The sequence below is a fragment of the Rhinoraja longicauda genome, chromosome 14 (genome assembly GCF_053455715.1).
Source record: "Rhinoraja longicauda isolate Sanriku21f chromosome 14, sRhiLon1.1, whole genome shotgun sequence".
Taxonomy (NCBI): domain Eukaryota; kingdom Metazoa; phylum Chordata; class Chondrichthyes; order Rajiformes; family Arhynchobatidae; genus Rhinoraja; species Rhinoraja longicauda.
In genome coordinates this window covers 42,678,892-42,695,348 of record NC_135966.1, presented here as the reverse complement: position 1 = coordinate 42,695,348, position 16,457 = coordinate 42,678,892, and the positions used below count along the sequence as shown (strand labels likewise).

The 16,457-nt window shown below is 44.5% G+C and overlaps 1 protein-coding gene across 2 annotated transcripts in view; it reads left to right on the top strand.

The window, feature by feature from the left end:
* The window catches only part of LOC144600231 (polyadenylate-binding protein-interacting protein 2-like), a 36,309-nt gene extending 27,964 nt beyond the window's left edge, over window positions 1-8,345 (top strand). For both annotated transcript variants that reach the window (XM_078411779.1, XM_078411778.1), the window contains one exon: window positions 1,216-8,345. Coding sequence is in view for 1 of the 2 variants with exons in the window: in XM_078411778.1 (XP_078267904.1) it covers window positions 1,216-1,272 (57 nt within the window). In the remaining variant the exon portion in view is untranslated. The remainder of the gene's footprint in view (window positions 1-1,215) is intronic.
* Window positions 8,346-16,457: the final 8,112 nt, after the last annotated feature.

Below are 16,457 nucleotides of genomic sequence, written 5' to 3'. Positions count from 1 at the left end.
ATTCAATGCCCTGACTGATGAAGTCCGATGAACCGATAACCTTCTTGACCACCCAAAACCTGTGACACCAGTTTTACGGAACTATATACCTGCACTCCTAGATCCCTCTGCTGTATAACATTCCCCAGGGATCGGTTTGATTTCTCAAAATGCAACTCATGCTTATCGGCATTAAACTCAATTAGCCATTCCTCAGCTCACTTGCCCAGCTGATCAAGATGCTGGTGTAATTTGTGTTAACCATCTTCACTAAATATGATACCACCCACTTTAGGGTCATCTGCAAACTTATTCATCATAAAGATAAACACAAAAAGCTGGAGTAACTCAGCTGGTCAGACAGCATCTCTGGAGAAAAGGAATAGGTGACTTTTCGGGTCGAGACCCTTCTTCAGAAATTCCACTTATTCTTCAGAAGAAGGGTCTCGACCCGAAACGTCACATATTCTTTTTCTCCAGAGATGTTGACTGACCCGCTGAGTTACTCCAGCTTTTTGTGTTTATCTTCAGTTTAAACCAGCATCTGCAGTTCCTTCCTACACAACTTACTAATCATGCTTGTACATTCTCATCTTTGTTTAAGTGGTTGACTAGTTATCCTGAAACTGTGTCCTCTGGTTCCAGTGTTCTCAGCTAGCGGATCACCCTCCCTGCATTTTGCTCACTGAGCCCTGTATCATCTCTCTTTCACCTTAACTAGAAAACAAAAGGCAAACCCAGAACCAGTGATTCTTCGATGCACTCCCTTTGTGGCAACTTCATGCATTCATAGATCAGGAGACCAGAAATGCCTACAGTATTTTAGATACAGTGTGGTCAGGGCCCTGCCACATCAGAAGGATCTGAGGAAGGGCCTCGACCCGAAATGTCACCCATTCTTTCTCATCAGAGATGCTGCCTGTCCCGCTGAATTACTCCAGCATTTTGTGTCTATCCCTGCCACATTAAGTTATCGTTTGAATATAACTTACTATTTAGAAGTTTAAAATATTTTTGATAAGACTATTGAATGATCTGATGAAGAAACAAGTATGGATTTCAGCTAAGATATGATCAGCTGTGATTTTTGAATGACTATGGGCTTGAAGGAATGTTTGTGTTAGAGTTAGGTGGAATTATCAATGTGCAAAAATGCCAGCTATACAAATTGATGCAGTAGCGTTTTCTCTGAGTTGAAGTGATTGACTTATACTTTGTTGACTTTTTTGTTTGCAGACTGGAAGCAATTTGAACCCCAATGCGAAGGAGTTTGTCCCTGGGATAAAGTACTGACACTGATAACTGTGGGTGAATGTAGCACAATCTCCACACTGCAAAGTCAGTAACAGAGCAATCAATAATAGAAGCTCCCTTCTATGTCACTGTGTTACACTCATGCCTTGCCAACGTTTTCACTTGCTGTTGCATGCTAAATAAATGTACCAAGACTATTATTATTCAATAACATGGTTCCAGTTGTTGATGAAAACAATGCTCATACAAGTGCCACATACTGAAAGGAACAGTCAGCATGGAACAGAAATCCTGTCTGGACTCTTCCAGGTGGACTGGCTCTTTGCTGCACATGATGAAAGATGAGATTAGCATTTGCCTGTGACTGAGTAGCTGGTCAGCTAATTCCACAAATTTATTCTTAGAAGGTCTCAACCCGAAACGTCACCCATTCCTCTTCAGAGATGCTGCCTGTCCCGCTGAATGACTCCAGCATTTTGTGTCAATCCTCGGTGTAAACCAGCATCTGCAGTTCCTTCCCACACAGTTGGCTTTCTTCTTTCAACATGTTGGAATCTCTGACTTAATCAACTTGGCATACTTACACCTTTTCCCTCTTTTTCATGATCTCTCTGTCTCCAGCTCAGAGGATAAATCATCAACTGGCTTTTACGACAAACCCACTGACTCCCACAGCATCCGCCTTTTACAGGAAACAAGGCTCCTTTTCACTGTGGTTGATGGAGCCCTATATTGCATTTCCTCTGTATCATATACCTGCCCTTACACATCACCCTCTGTACAGACATGGAGTTCCACTCATCCTCACCTTTCACCCTATTAATCTCCAAGTCGAGCACATCATTCTTCATGTAATAACAAGGAACTGCAGATAGTTTATATGAAAAATAGACAAATATGCTGAAGTAACTCAGCAGGTCAGGCAGCATCTCTGGAGAAAGTGGTAAAGTGACATTTCAGGTCAGGACTCTTCTTCAGTTCGACCTGAGACGTCACCTATCCATTTCCTCCAGAAATGCTGCCTAACCAGCTGAGTTACTCCGGCAATTTGTGTACATCATTCTTCATCTTTTAAGCCAGCTGCAATGCAATAGCTCCATCCATGACTGTCTGTTCCCATCATCCTGCCCCACCCACCCCTCCCTGACCCATGGCACTTTCTCCCGCGGCACCAGGAAGTGCCACACACGTTCTTACACCTCCATTCTCACAATCATTCTGTCGCCTAAACAGCTGTTCCACTGGAACCAAAATTCACTTGCAGCTCATCCATCTTCAGCAACCATCCCGTGCTCCCAATGTGGCCTCTGCATCCCGTGCTCCCAATGTGGCCTCTGCATCACGAGACAAAGTGCAGATCAGGCAACCGATTTGCAGAGCACTTGAGTTCCCAGTTGCAGACATTTCAATTCCCCTTCCACTCTTACACCAATCTGTCCACCCCAACCTTTTGCACTGCCAGGATCAGGCCCAATGCAACCTTGAGGAACAATATCTCATATATTGCCAAAAGCGTCTACAATTCAGTATGAACACTGAATTTTCTAATTTTAAGTAACCCTCATCCAACCCAACACTTTCAGGTGTTCTCTCTCTCTCCCTTATCTCTATTTGTCTCTCGCTCCCCCCTCCTGTTCACCCATTTTTGCCACAACATAGAACAGTACAGCACAGGAACAGACCCTTCGAAATGCAACGTTTGTGCCGTATATGATGGGCTAATCTCATCTGCCTGTACTTGATCCATATCCAACTATTCCCTGCACTTCCATATGCCTATTGATACACCTCTGAAATGCCACTATATTTTCTGCCGCCTCCACCACCATGAATAGCAATGTGTTCCGCACATCTCCATTAAACTTTCCCTGTCTCACCTTATAGCTATGGCCTCTGGTGTTGGACATTTCCACTCTGGGAAAAGGTTCTGGCTGTCAACCTATCTCTGCCTCTCATGCTTGTATGTACTTCTATCAAGTCTTCCTTCAACATCCGGTGTTACAGAGAAAACAATCCAAGTCTATCCAACCTCTCCCTGTAGCTGAAACTCCCTAATCCAGGTAGCATCCTGGTAAACCTCCTCTGCACCCTCTACAAAGCCTCCACATTATTTCTGTAATGCGGTGACCAGAACTGCGCGCAATACTCCCAAAGCTAATCAAAGTCTTACAGAGCTGCATCATGACTTCCTAACTCTTGGATTCAATGCCCCCAGCAATGAAAGCCCCTCACAATGAAGTCTCCTTTCCATAATCCCAGCCTGCCATCATCAATGTTTTATCCCTCCTCCCTCAGGAGAAGATGAAATCTGATGTGTCAGTATTACTGTTGAGTAAAGGAGACCACAGAGGCATGAGCAAGGATCTGGCTAAGGTTGATTGAAAGGGACCCTGGCAGGGATGACAGTGGAGCAGCAATGGCCGGAGTTTCTGGGACTATTTTTGAAGACACAGGATCTTTTCATCCCAAAGAGGAAGGTAGATTCTAAAGGGAGAATGAGGCGACCGTGGCTGACAAGGGAAGTCAAAGACAATATAAAACTAAAAGAGAAGGCATATAATGTTGCAATGTTTAGTGGGAAGCTAGAGGATTGGAAACCTTTTAAAAGCCAACAGAAGGTAACTAAAAAGGCAATATGGGGAGAAATCATGACATATGAAGGTAAGCTAGCCAATAATATAAAAGAGGATAGCAAAAGTTTCTATAGATATATAAAGAGTAAGAGAAAGGCAAGAGTGGATGTTGGACCACTGTGAAATGACGCTGGAGAAATGATAATGGGAAATAAAGAAATGGTAGATTAATTGAATAAGTTTTTTGCATCAGTCTTCACAGTGGAAGACACCAGCAACATGCCTGAAATTCAAGAGAGTTAGGGGTGAAGGTTGGTGGAGTGACTCTTACCACAGAGAAGGTGCTTGGGAAGCTGAAAGGGCTGAAGGTGGATATGTCACCTGGACCGGATGGACTACACCCTAGGGTTCTGACAGAGGTGGCTTTGGAGATTGTGGAGGCATTAGTAATGATCTTTCAAGAATCACTAGTGTCAGGAGTGGTTCCAGACGATTGGAAAATTGCAAATATTCTTCCGCTGTTCAAGAAGGGAGCAAAGCAGGAGTGGTAACTATAGGCCGGTTAGCCTGACTTCAGTGGTAGGGAACATTTTAGAATCCATTATAAAGGATGAGGTTTCGGAGTACTTAGAAGCACGTGATAAAATAGGCCCGTCAGCATGGTTTTGTAAAGGGGAGATTTTGCCTGACGAATCTGTTGGAATTCTTTGAGGAAGTAAATAGCAGGATAGACAAACGAGAGTCAGTGGATGTTCTTTATCTAAATTTTCAGGAGACATTTGATAAGGTGCCATATGTGAGGCTACAAAAGAAGATGAGATCCCAAGTTATTAGAGGGAAAATACTAGCATGGATAGCAGGTTGGTTGAAAGGCAGAAGGCAAGGAGTGGGAATAAAGGGGGCTTTTTCTGCCTGGCTGCCAGTGACTAATGGTGTTCCGCAGGGGTCGTTGCTGGGGCCATTACTCTTCACAAGGTATATCAATGATATGCATGAAGAAATGGAAGGCTTTCTGGCCAAGTTTGCGGATGATACAAAGATATGTGCAACGGCAGTAGTGTAGAGAAAGCAGGGACTCTGCTGAAGGTTTTGGACAGGTTGGGAGAGTGGGCAGAGAACTAGTGTATGGGTGATCTTTGGTCGACGCCATCTCGGTGGCCAAAGGGACTGTTTCTCTAAACTACTTCGAGTTATAGAACACAAAAGCAGGCCGTCTGCCCCAACTCATCCATGCCAACTAAGATGTCCCATTTTCCCTGTTTGGTCCATATTGCTCTAAACCTTTCCAATCCATGTATCTGTCCTAGTGTCAGTGACACAGCAGCTTCACAATGCGAGGCCTGGATTCGATCATGACCATGGGTGCTGTCTGTGTGCAGTTTGCATGTTCTCTCTGTGACCATGTGGGTTTCCTCCGGGTGTTCCGGTTTCCTCCCACTTCCTGAAGACATGCACATTAATTGGTCTCTGTAAATTGCGCCTCATATGTAGGGAGTGGATGAGAAAGTGAAATAACATAGAACTAGTGTGAATGGGTGATCAATAGTAGCCGTGGAGTTGGGGAGTCTAAGGACTTGTTTCAATGCTGTCTCTAGATTAAAATGCTGTTATAGTACCTGTCTCTTTAAACACCACCTCTGGCAGCTCGTTACATATATTCCCCACCGTCTGAGTGAACATTGCCCCTCAGGTTCCTATTAAATATTGTCCTGCTCACTTTAAACCTATGTCTTTGGGTCTTGATTTCCCTACTCTGGGTAAAAGACACTGTGCATTCACCCTATCTAATTCCCTCGTGATTTTATACACGCGTATAAGATCAGCCACCTGTGCTCCGTGGAATAAAGTCCTACCCTGCCTAATCTTTCCTCACAACTTAGGCCCTTGAATCCTGGCAACATCCTTGTGAATCTTCTCTGCACTCGTTCCAGCTTAATGACATCCTTCCCATAGCAGGGTGTCCAAACTGCACACAGTATGCCAAATGCGATCTCACCAACGTCTTGTACAACTATAATCCAATTCAATTTACAAATTTGCAAACAACACCATCATTGAGTGCGGGATATCAAATAATGATGAGACGGAGTACAGGAAGGGGATCAAGAACCTCATGACTTGGTGTAGAGACAACCTTTCAATGTCAGCAAGACAAAGGAGATAATGATCAGGAAGTGACGCGTTACACTTACCCCGTTTTGCAACGATGGCACTGAAGTAAAGATGGTTGAAAGCTTCAAAATCCGAGGAGTAAATATCACCAACAACTTCTCCTGGGCCACCCATATTGAAGTAATGGCCAAGAAGGTGCACCAACGCCTCTACTTCCTTAGAAGGCTCAGGAAGTTCTGCATGTCCCCAAAAACTCCCACCAACCTCTATAGATGCACCCCAGAAAGCATTTTATCAGGATGCATCACAGCTTGGTTGGGGAACAGCATCTAAGACCACAAGAAATTGCAGAGAATTGTGGACGCATCCCATAATCAAAGACGAGTTGCACCCTGGCCACTCCCTCTTCTCTCCCATCTGTCAAAAGGTATAGAAGTGTGAAAAAGCACACCTCCAGATTCATGGACAGTTTCTTCCCAGCAGTTATCAGGCAACTACCAACAACAGGAGAGCAGTCCTGAACTGCTATTTACCTCATTATAGACCCTCAGGTTATCGTTGATCGGATTTTACTGGCCTGATCTTGCACTAAACATTATTCGTGCTATTCCCTTTATAACATATCTGTACATTGTGGATGGCTCGATTGTATTGTTGTTCATGTATTGTTTTTTCAACAGACGCACAATAGCTTTTCACTGTACCTCGGTACACGTGACAATAAACTAAAACTGAAACAGTGTACATAGATTAAAGGTGACGGGAAAGGTTTAATAGAAACCTGCAAGGCAGGTTTTAAGTTCAGAGGGTGGTGGTTATATAGAACTAGCTGCCAGAGGCGTTAGTTGAGGCAGGTACTATAACAACATTTAGTAGGCATTTGGGCAGGTGCATGGATAGGAAAGGTAGAGAGGGATGTGGGCCAAACACAGGAAGGTGGGACTTGTGTAGATGGGGCATCTTGGTTGGCATGGGCTAGTAGAGCTGAAGGGCCTGTTTCCATGCTGTAGGACTCTATGACTCTGTAACCTGTTAGAACATAGAACAGTACAGTACAGGAACAGGCCCTTTGGCCAACAATGTCCATGCTGAACATTTAAACTAATCTCCCTGCCTACAGATGATCCATAAACCTCCGTTCCCAGCCTACCCATGTGCCTCTCCAAAAGCCTCCTAAACATCACTGTCGTATCTACTTCTACTTCCACCGCTAGTAGTGTGTTCCAGAATACCCACCACTCTTGGAAAACCTGTACCACACATTTTATAGCTATAGGGTCATACAGCATGGAAACAGGCCTTTGGCCCAACTTGCCCATGCTGACCAAGATTTCCTACTCTGGGTAAAATACTCTGGGAACCCTATCTATTCCCCTCATGATCTTGTACACCTCTCTAAGATCACCCTTCATCATCCTGCACTCCAACGACTAAAGTCTCAGCCTGCCCAATCTCTCCCTATAGATCAGGCACTCAGATTCTGGCAACAACCTGGTAAATCCGCTCTGCACCCTTTCCAGTGTAACAACATTCTTCATACAGCAGGATGATCAAAACTGAATTCAATACTTCAAATGTGGCCTCACTAATGTCCTGTACAACTATAAAATAGCATCCCAACTTCAATTCTCAATACCCTGATTGACGAAGGCCAAGGTGATGAAAGCCTTCTTCCCCATGCCATTCGGCTGTGACACCACTTTCAAAGAATTGTACACCTGCACTCCTAGATCCCTCTGCTCTACAACACTCCCCAGGGCCCAGCCATTCAATGTGAAGGTCCTGCCCAGGTTTGACTTCCCAAAATGCAACACTTCGCACTTATCTGCATTAAACATCATTAACCATTCCTTAGCTCACTTGCCCAACTGATCAAGATCCTGCTGTTATATTTGATAAGATTAGAGATACAGCGCAGAAACAGGCCCTTCGGCCCACCGGGTCTGCGCCGCCCAGCGATCCCCGCACATTAACACTATCCTACACCCACTGGGGACAATTTTTTAAAAACATTTGCCCAGCCAATTAACCTACAAACCTGTATGTCTTTGGAGTGTGGGAGGAAACCGAAGATCTCGGAGAAAACCCACGCAGGTCACAGGGAGAACGTACAAACTCCGTACAGTACAGCACCCGTAGTCAGGATCAGTACAGCACCCGTAGTCAGGATCAGTACAGCACCCGTAGTGAGTCTCTGGCGCTGCATTCGCTGTAAGACAGCAACTCTACCGCTGCGCCACCGTGCCGCCCTATCTAAGATAACCATCTATCTACAATACCATCCACTTTAGTGTCATCAGCAAACTCACTAATCAGTGTAGGAAGGAACTGTAGATGCCGGTTTAAACCAAAGATAGACACAAAAAGTTGGAGTAACTCAGCGGGATAGGCATCATCTCTGAGAGAAGGAATGGGTGACATTTCGGGTGGAGACCTTTCAGACTGAAGAAGAGTCTCGACCAGAACCGTCACCCACTCCTTCTCTCCAGAGATGATGCCTGTCCCGCTGAGATACTCCAGCTTTTTGTGTCTAACTCACTAATCAGACCTCGTACATTCTCATTCAAATCGTTGATATAAACCACAAACAGCAATGGGCCCAGCACAAATCCCTGAGGCACACCACTAATCACAGGTCACCAGTCCAAAAAACAATCTTCCTTCTCTGCTTCCTCCATGAAGCCAATTTTCTATCCAGTCGGGAATTTCTCCCTGGGTCCCATGCAATGTAATCTTCCAGAGCAGCCTATATGTGGAATCTTATTAAATGCCTTGCTGAAGTCTACGGCTAGACACCGTCTATGGCTTTGCCCTCATCAACCTTTTTGATTACTTCTTCAAAAAACTAAATCAGAATTGTGAGACACAAACTCCCATGTAAAGGACCATGCTGACTATACCTAATCGGCCCAGTCTACCCGAATGCATATAAAGGTCCACCGCCGATTTTCCGGCAACTGGTGGTCTGACACCTAAACCATACTGGGACCAGGATCCTGGTGAATCACAACAAGAGTTGTATACAGGGCTTTAAAGTAAGTGGGGGGGGGGGGGTTACAACAGATTGAAAAAGTATGAATAAAGATAAAGGGAAGGGGAGTGCAGGAGAGGTTACCAAAGTCTTCAGAATCACACTATGACACGTCAAATGGGACAATAAAGTATGCATTCATTCAGAATGAGAAATCGGACAGGAAGTTTAGAGAGTCTAACGTCAGGCAACATGGGACCATTTTGAGAAGAGGGGTGGTAAATACAGAACTGAAGGTGCTATAGCTAAATCCAAGCAAGATACAAAGCAAGGAGGATGAGATTGTAGCGCAGTTCGAAATTGGCAGGTGCAACATTGTGGTCGTTGCTGAATGAGGATCACAGCCGGGAGCTGAATATCCATATCCAATCGAAAAGACAGGCAGGTGGGCAGAGGGGGTGGGGTGGCTCTGTTGGTAAGGAATGAAATCCTCAGCAAGAAACAACGTAGGATCAGAAGATATAGAATCATTGTGGGTAGAATTAAGAAACTGCAAGTGTAAAAAGACTCTGAGGGGAGTTATATACAGTCCTCCGAATAGTAGTCAGGATGTAAGACACAAATTACATCAGGAAATATAAAAGGCATGTAAGAAAGACAATGTTACAGTGGTCATGGGGGAGTTCAATATGCAAGTAGACTGGGAAAATCAGGTTGGTATTGGATCCTAAGTGAAGGAATTTGTAGAGTGCCTACGAGATTGTTTCTTACAGCAGCTTCTGGTTGAGCCCACTTGGGAAATGGCAATTTTGGATATTATGTTGTGCAATTAACCAAACTTGAATAGGGAGCTTAAGGTGATGGAACCCCTAGGAGGCGGTGATCAATTCAATCAATGCACAATTCAACCTGCAGTGTGGGAGAAGCTAAAATCAGATGTGTCAGTATTACTGTTGAATAAAGGTAACTACAGAAGCATGAGGGAGGAGTTGGTTAAAGATGATTGTAAGAGGATCCTCGCAGGAATTATGGAGACATCTTTGCATCCCAAAGAGGACGAAGCTTACCAAGGGGAGAACGAGGCAACCGTAGCTGACAAAGGAAGTCAAAGATAGCATAAAAGCAAAAGAGATTAGTGGGAAGTTAGAGGTTTGGGAAGCTTTTAAAAACCAGTCATATAGTCATAGTGTGGAAACAGGCCCTTCGGCCCAACTTGCCCACACCGACCAACTTGTTCCAACTATGCTGGTCCAACCTGCCTGCGTTTGGTCCATATCCCTCCAAACCTGTCCTATCCATGTACCTGTCTAACTGTTTCTTAAAGGCATCCATTTCTTGAAGGCAACGAAAAAAACAATAAGGGGAAAAAAGATGAAATACCAAGTTAGGGTAGCCAATAATATAAAAGAAGATACCAAAAGTTTTTGCAGAGGAATGCGAGGTGTTGAATTTTGGGAGGTCTAAAAGGATTAAGACCTACACAGTGAATGGGAGGTCTCTGGGGCGTGTTGTGAGCAGAGGGATTCAGGTGTGCAAGTACAGATTTCCTTAAAAGTGGCATCACAAATAGAGTGATCAAAAAGGCTTTCGGCATATTGGCTTTCATCAGTCAGAGTATTGAATATAGAAGTTGGGAGGTCATGTTACAGTTGTACAAGATATTTGTGAGACCACATTTGGAGCATTGTGTTCAGTTCTGGTCACCCTGGTATAGGAAGGATATTGTTAAGCTGGAAAGGGTGCAAGGAAGATTTACGAGGATATTGCCAGGACTGGAGGGCCTGAGCTAAAGGAAGAGGTAAGCAGGCTGGGACTCTATTCCTTGGAGCGCAGGAGGATGAGGGGTGATCTTATAGAGGTCTCCAACCTCATCTATTGTATTCGCTGTTCCAGATGTCAACTTCTCTACATCGGCGAGACCAAACGCAGTCTCGGCGATCATTTCGCTCAACACCTTCGCTCAGTCTGCCTTAACCAACCTGATCTCCCGGTTGCTGAGCACTTCAACTCCCCCTCCCACTCCCAGTCTGACCTTTCTGTCATGGGCCTCCTCCAGTGCCATAGTGAGGCCCACTGGAAATTGGTGGAACAGCACCTCATATTTCGCTTGGGCAGCTTACAGCCCAGCGGTATGAACATTGACTTTTCTAACTTTAGATAGTTCCTCTGTCCTTCTTTTCCCCTCTCCCTTCCCAGTTCTCCCACTGTCGTCCTGTCTCCACCTATATCCTTTCTTTGTCCCGCCCCCCTGACATCAGTCTGAAGAAGGGTCTCGACCCGAAATGTCACCCATTCCTTCTCTCCTAGATGCTGCCTGACCTGCTGAGTTACTCTAGCATTTTGTGATACCTTCGATTTGTACCAGCATCTGCAGTTATTTTCCTACACAACTTGGTGATCTTATAGAGGTGTACAAGATCATGAGAGGAATAGATCGGATAAAGGCACAGAGTCTTTTGCCCAGAGTAGGGTGATAGAGAACCACAGAAAATAGGTTTAAGGTGAGGGGCGAAAGATTTAATAGGAACCTGAGGGGTAACTTTTTTTTTACAACAAAGGGTAGTGGGTATATGGAACGAGCTGACGGAGGAGGTAGTTGAGGCAGGTACAATCATAACATCTCAGAGTCATTTAGTCAGGTACATAGATAGGACAGGTTTTGAGGTTTATAGGCCAAGCACGGGCAGATAGGACTAATGTAGATGGGGCATATTGGTCGGTGTGTGCAAATTGGGCCAAAGGTCCTGTTTCCATGCTGTAATACTCTATGATTTTATATATTAATATATATATATATATATATATATATAAGTAAAGGGTAAAAGAAAGGCAAGAATGGACAATGGTCCACTGGAAAATGATGCTGCACAAGTAGATCACAGGGAGAAGTTAGGGGCGGCAGAGTGACACAACGGTAGAGTTGCTGTCATGCAGCGCCAGAGACCCAGGTTCGATCCTGACAACAGGTGCTGTCTGTATGGAGTTTGTACGTTCTCCCTGTGACCTGCTCTCCGGGAGCTCCAGTTTCCTCCCACACTCCAAAGGCATACAGGTTTGTAGGTTAATTGGCTTGGTACAATTGTAAATTGTTCCTAGCCTGTGTAGGATAGTGTTAGTATGTAGTGTGCTTGGATCGATGGTCGCCACATACTCGGTGGGCCAAAGTGCCTGTTTCTGCGCTGTATCTCTAAACTAGTCATAGGGAACAAAGAAACGCTGAATGAACTTAATACATTTTTTGCATTAGTCTTCCAAGTGGAAGACACCAGCAATGTGCTAGCAATTCAAGAAGGTCCGGTGGCAGAAATGATTGTATTCACTATTACTGAGGAGAAGTTGCTTGACAAGTTGAAAGGTTTGAATGAATAAGAATGAATACGTTTATTGGCCAAGTATGCAGATACAAGGAGTGTGCCTTGGTGCTCCGCTCACAAATGACAACACAAACATACAGTTAACAACTAAGAATAAAGCATAAACACATCAAAACAATAAGGATATACCATTACGGTCTAAACATGTGGGTGAAAATAAACCAGAGCAAAAAAGAGACTACAGACTTTGGTTATTGAGTAGAACTATCACTCGTGGGGAAAAAAGCTGTTTTTATGTCTGGCTGTGGCTGCTTTGACAGTCCAGAGTCGCCTTCCAGAGGGAAGTGCTTCGAAGAGTTTGTGGCCAGGGTGAGAGGGGTCAGAGATGATCTTGCCCGCTCGCTTCCTGGCCCTTGCAGTGTACAGTTCGTCAATGGGGGGAAGGTTGCAGCCAACAACCTTCTCAGCTGTGCGAACGATCCGTTGCAGCCTCCGGATGTCGTGCTTGGTGGCTGAGCCAAACCAGACCATGATGGAGAAGGTGAGGACGGATTCAATGATAGCAGTATAGAATTGAACCATCATTGTCTGTGGCAGATTGTGTTTCTTCAGTTGCCGCAGGAAGTACATCCCCTGTTGGGCCTTTTTGACTGTGGAGTCGATGGTGGCCCCCCATTTAAGGTCCCTGGAGATGATGGTTCCAAGGAACTTAAATTACTCCACAGATGTGACTATGGTGTTGTTGATGGTGAGTGAGGGAAAAGTCACCTGGACCAGATGGACCTCACCCAGGTTCTCAAAGAGGTAGCTGTAAAGATCATGGAGGCATTAGTGGTGATCTTTCAGAATCACTAGTCAGGAATGATTCCAGGGTACTGAAAAATCACTGTTTAAGAAGAGAGCTAGGCAAAAGAAAGGAAATAATAGGCCAGTTAGTCTGACTTCAGTGATTGGTGAAATTGTAGATTCCATTATTAAGTAAATTCCATTATTAAGAGGTTCAGGAGTACTTGGAAGCAGATGATAAAAATAGGTCAAAGTCAGCATGCTTTCGTTAAGGGGAGATCTTGCCTGACAGATCTGTTGAATTTTTTTGAAGAGGTAAACAAGCAGGCCAGACAAAGGAGAATCAGTGGATAGACACAAAATACTGGAGTAACTTGGCAGGTCAGACTGCATCTGGAGAAAAGGAATAGGTGAAGTTTCGGGTTAAGACCCTTCTTCAGAATGAGAGTCAGGGGAAAGGGAAATATAGACAGTGATGTAGAGTGATATAGAACAGTTGACTGAAAGATAGGCAAAAAAGTAACGATGAACGAAACAGGCCATTGTTAGCTTGCGTTAGGTGAGAACGAGTTAAAGTCAATGAGACTCAACAAGACCACTTTGAAGCTGGTACGACTTGGGTGGGGGAGGGATGGAGATGTTCTTTACTTGGATTTTCTTTAGGCCTTTGATTAGGTACCAGGTGCCACACGTGAGACTGCTAAACAAGGTAGGAGTCCATTGTATTAGAGGCAAGGTACTAGCATGGATAGAAGACTGGCTGACTGGCAGAAGGTAAAAAGTGGGAATGAAAGGGGCCTTTTCTGGTTGGTTCCCGGTGACTAGTGGTGTTCTGCAGGGGTCGGTGTTGAGTCTGCTACTCTTCACATTATTTGTTAATGACCTGGATGGTGGAATTGATGGCTTTATGGCCAGGTTTGCGCATGATCCGAAGACAGGTGGAGGGGCAGGTGGTGTTGAGGAAGCAGGGGGGCTGCAGAAGGTTGGGAGAGTGGGCAAATAAGTGCCTCGTAGAATACAGTGTAACAAAGTGTACGGTCATGCATTTTGGTGGAAGAAATAAAGGTTTAGACTACTTTCTAAATTGGAGAGAATTCAGAAATCAGAGGTGCAAAGGGACATGGGAGTGCCGGTGCAAGATTCCAAAAGGGAAGGCAAATGCTAGCATTTATTTCAAGGGGACAGGAAGATAAAAGCAAGGTTGTAATGCTGGAGCTTTGTAAGGCGCTGGTGAAACCACATTTGGAATATTGTGAGTAGTTTTGGGCCCCATATCTGAGGAAGGATGTGCTGGTTTTGGAGGTAGTCCAGGGGAGGTTTACGAGAATTATCCCAGGGATGATTTGGTTAATGTATGAGGAGTGTTTGAAGGTGCTGCGCCTGTACTCATTGGATTTTAGAAGGATGAGAGGGGTCTCATCGAAACTAACCAGATAATGAAAGGCCTAGATAGAGTGATGTGGGAAATATATTTCCAGCCGAGAACCAGAGTTCACAGCCTGGAAAAAAAATAATAAAAGGACTTGCCTTTAGAATGGAGATAAGGAGGAATTTCTTTAGCCAGAGGGTGGTGAATCTGTGGAATTCATTACTACAGATGGGTGTGGAGGTCAAGACATTGACTATTTTTAAAGCGGAGATTGATAGGAAGGGCGTCAAAGGTTACTGGGAGAAGGCATGAGAATGGGGTTGAGAGGGAAAAATAGAACAGCCATGATTGAATGGCGGAGCAGATTCAATGGGCTGAATGGCCTAATTCTACGTCTATGTCTTATGGTCGGTCTTAAGCATGCCATGTACCTTCTTTCCACTTTATGTACTTATGATGCTCTTTTTATAGGGCAATGGAATTGGACTCCAAAATCTTTCTCCACATCAATGCTGTTAATGATTTTCTATATCTATTCTTGTCTATTTGCTTGTTACAATTAAAAAATGTAATACATTTTCACAATTCCCATTCATAAATCCTTGCTAACGGACCAATTCCACCTTTATTTGTCAATGCATCATTTCCAATTACAGGCACCTCTTGTTTTACAGAGGGTTGAGTGCTTGAAAAGCGGCATGTAATTCAAAAACACATGGATTAAACATATATATGCGCTATACATATGCGCAATGTATATACACTGTCACCGATAAATTTGAGTACGTTATTCTGAAAATACAAGTGTGTAATCAAGTTTTGGTATTAAAGAAACAAGCACATTATTTCAAAAATGCATTACTCAAACATGCGTAAAATACATTCTATTATACTGTATGAGTGGCGCAATTGCAGATTTGCTGCCTTACAGTGCCAGAGACCCGGGTTGGATCTTGACTATGAGTGCTGTCTGTAAAGAGTTTATAAACTCTCCCTGTGACTGCTTGTGTTTTCTCCGAGTGCCCTGGTTTCCTCCCACACTCCAAAGCTATGCAGATTTGTAGGTTGATTGGCTTTGGTAAAATTATAAATTGTCCTTAGTGTGTAAGATGGTGCTAGTGTATGGGTGATCGCTGGTCTGCGCGAACTCGCTGAGCCGAAGGGCTCATTTCCGCGATGTATCTCCAGTCTAAAGGTTGCCTGTACAGTATTCTCCCATTCCACCCCCCCCCCCCCCCCCCCCACTGCAACTAATGCCAGGCTAATTGATTTTCCCTTTTCAACATTTAACATAGAGTCATAGAGTGAAACAGTGTGGAAACAGTCCTTTCGGCCCAACTCGCCTACACCGGCAAACAATGTCCCAGCTACACTAGTCCCACTTGCCTGCGCTTGGTCCATATCCCTCCAAACCTGTCCTATCCATGTACCTGTCTGTTTCTTAAACATTGGGATAGTCCCAGCCTCAACTACCTCCTCTGGCAGCTTGTTCCATACACCCACCACCGTTTGTATGAAAATGTTACCCCTCGGATTCCTATTAAATCTTTTCCCCTTCACCTTGAACCTATGTCCTCTGGTCCTCGATTCCCCTACTCTGGGCAAAAGACTGTGCATCTACCCGATCTATTCCTCACATGATTTTGTATACCTCTATAAGATCTCTCATCCTCCTGCACTCCATTGGATAGAGACCCAGCCTACTTAACCTCTCCCTATAGCTCACACCCTTCTAGTCCTGGCAACATCCTCGTAAATCTTTTCCGAACCCTTTCAAGCTTGACAATATCTTTCCAATACATGGTGTCCAGAAGGGAACACAATATTCTAAATGTGGCCTCACCAACGTCTTATACAACTGCAACATGACCTCCCAACCTCCATACTCAATCCTCTGACTGATGAACACCAAGGTGCCAAAAGCCTTTTTGACCACCTTATCTACTTGCGACCCGACCTTCAAGGAACCATGCACCTCTACTCCTAGATCCCCCTGCTCTACAATACTACTCAGAGGCCTACCATTTACTGTGTAGGTCCTGCCCTTGTTCGACATCCCAAAATGCAACACCTCACACTTCTCTGTATTAAATTCCATC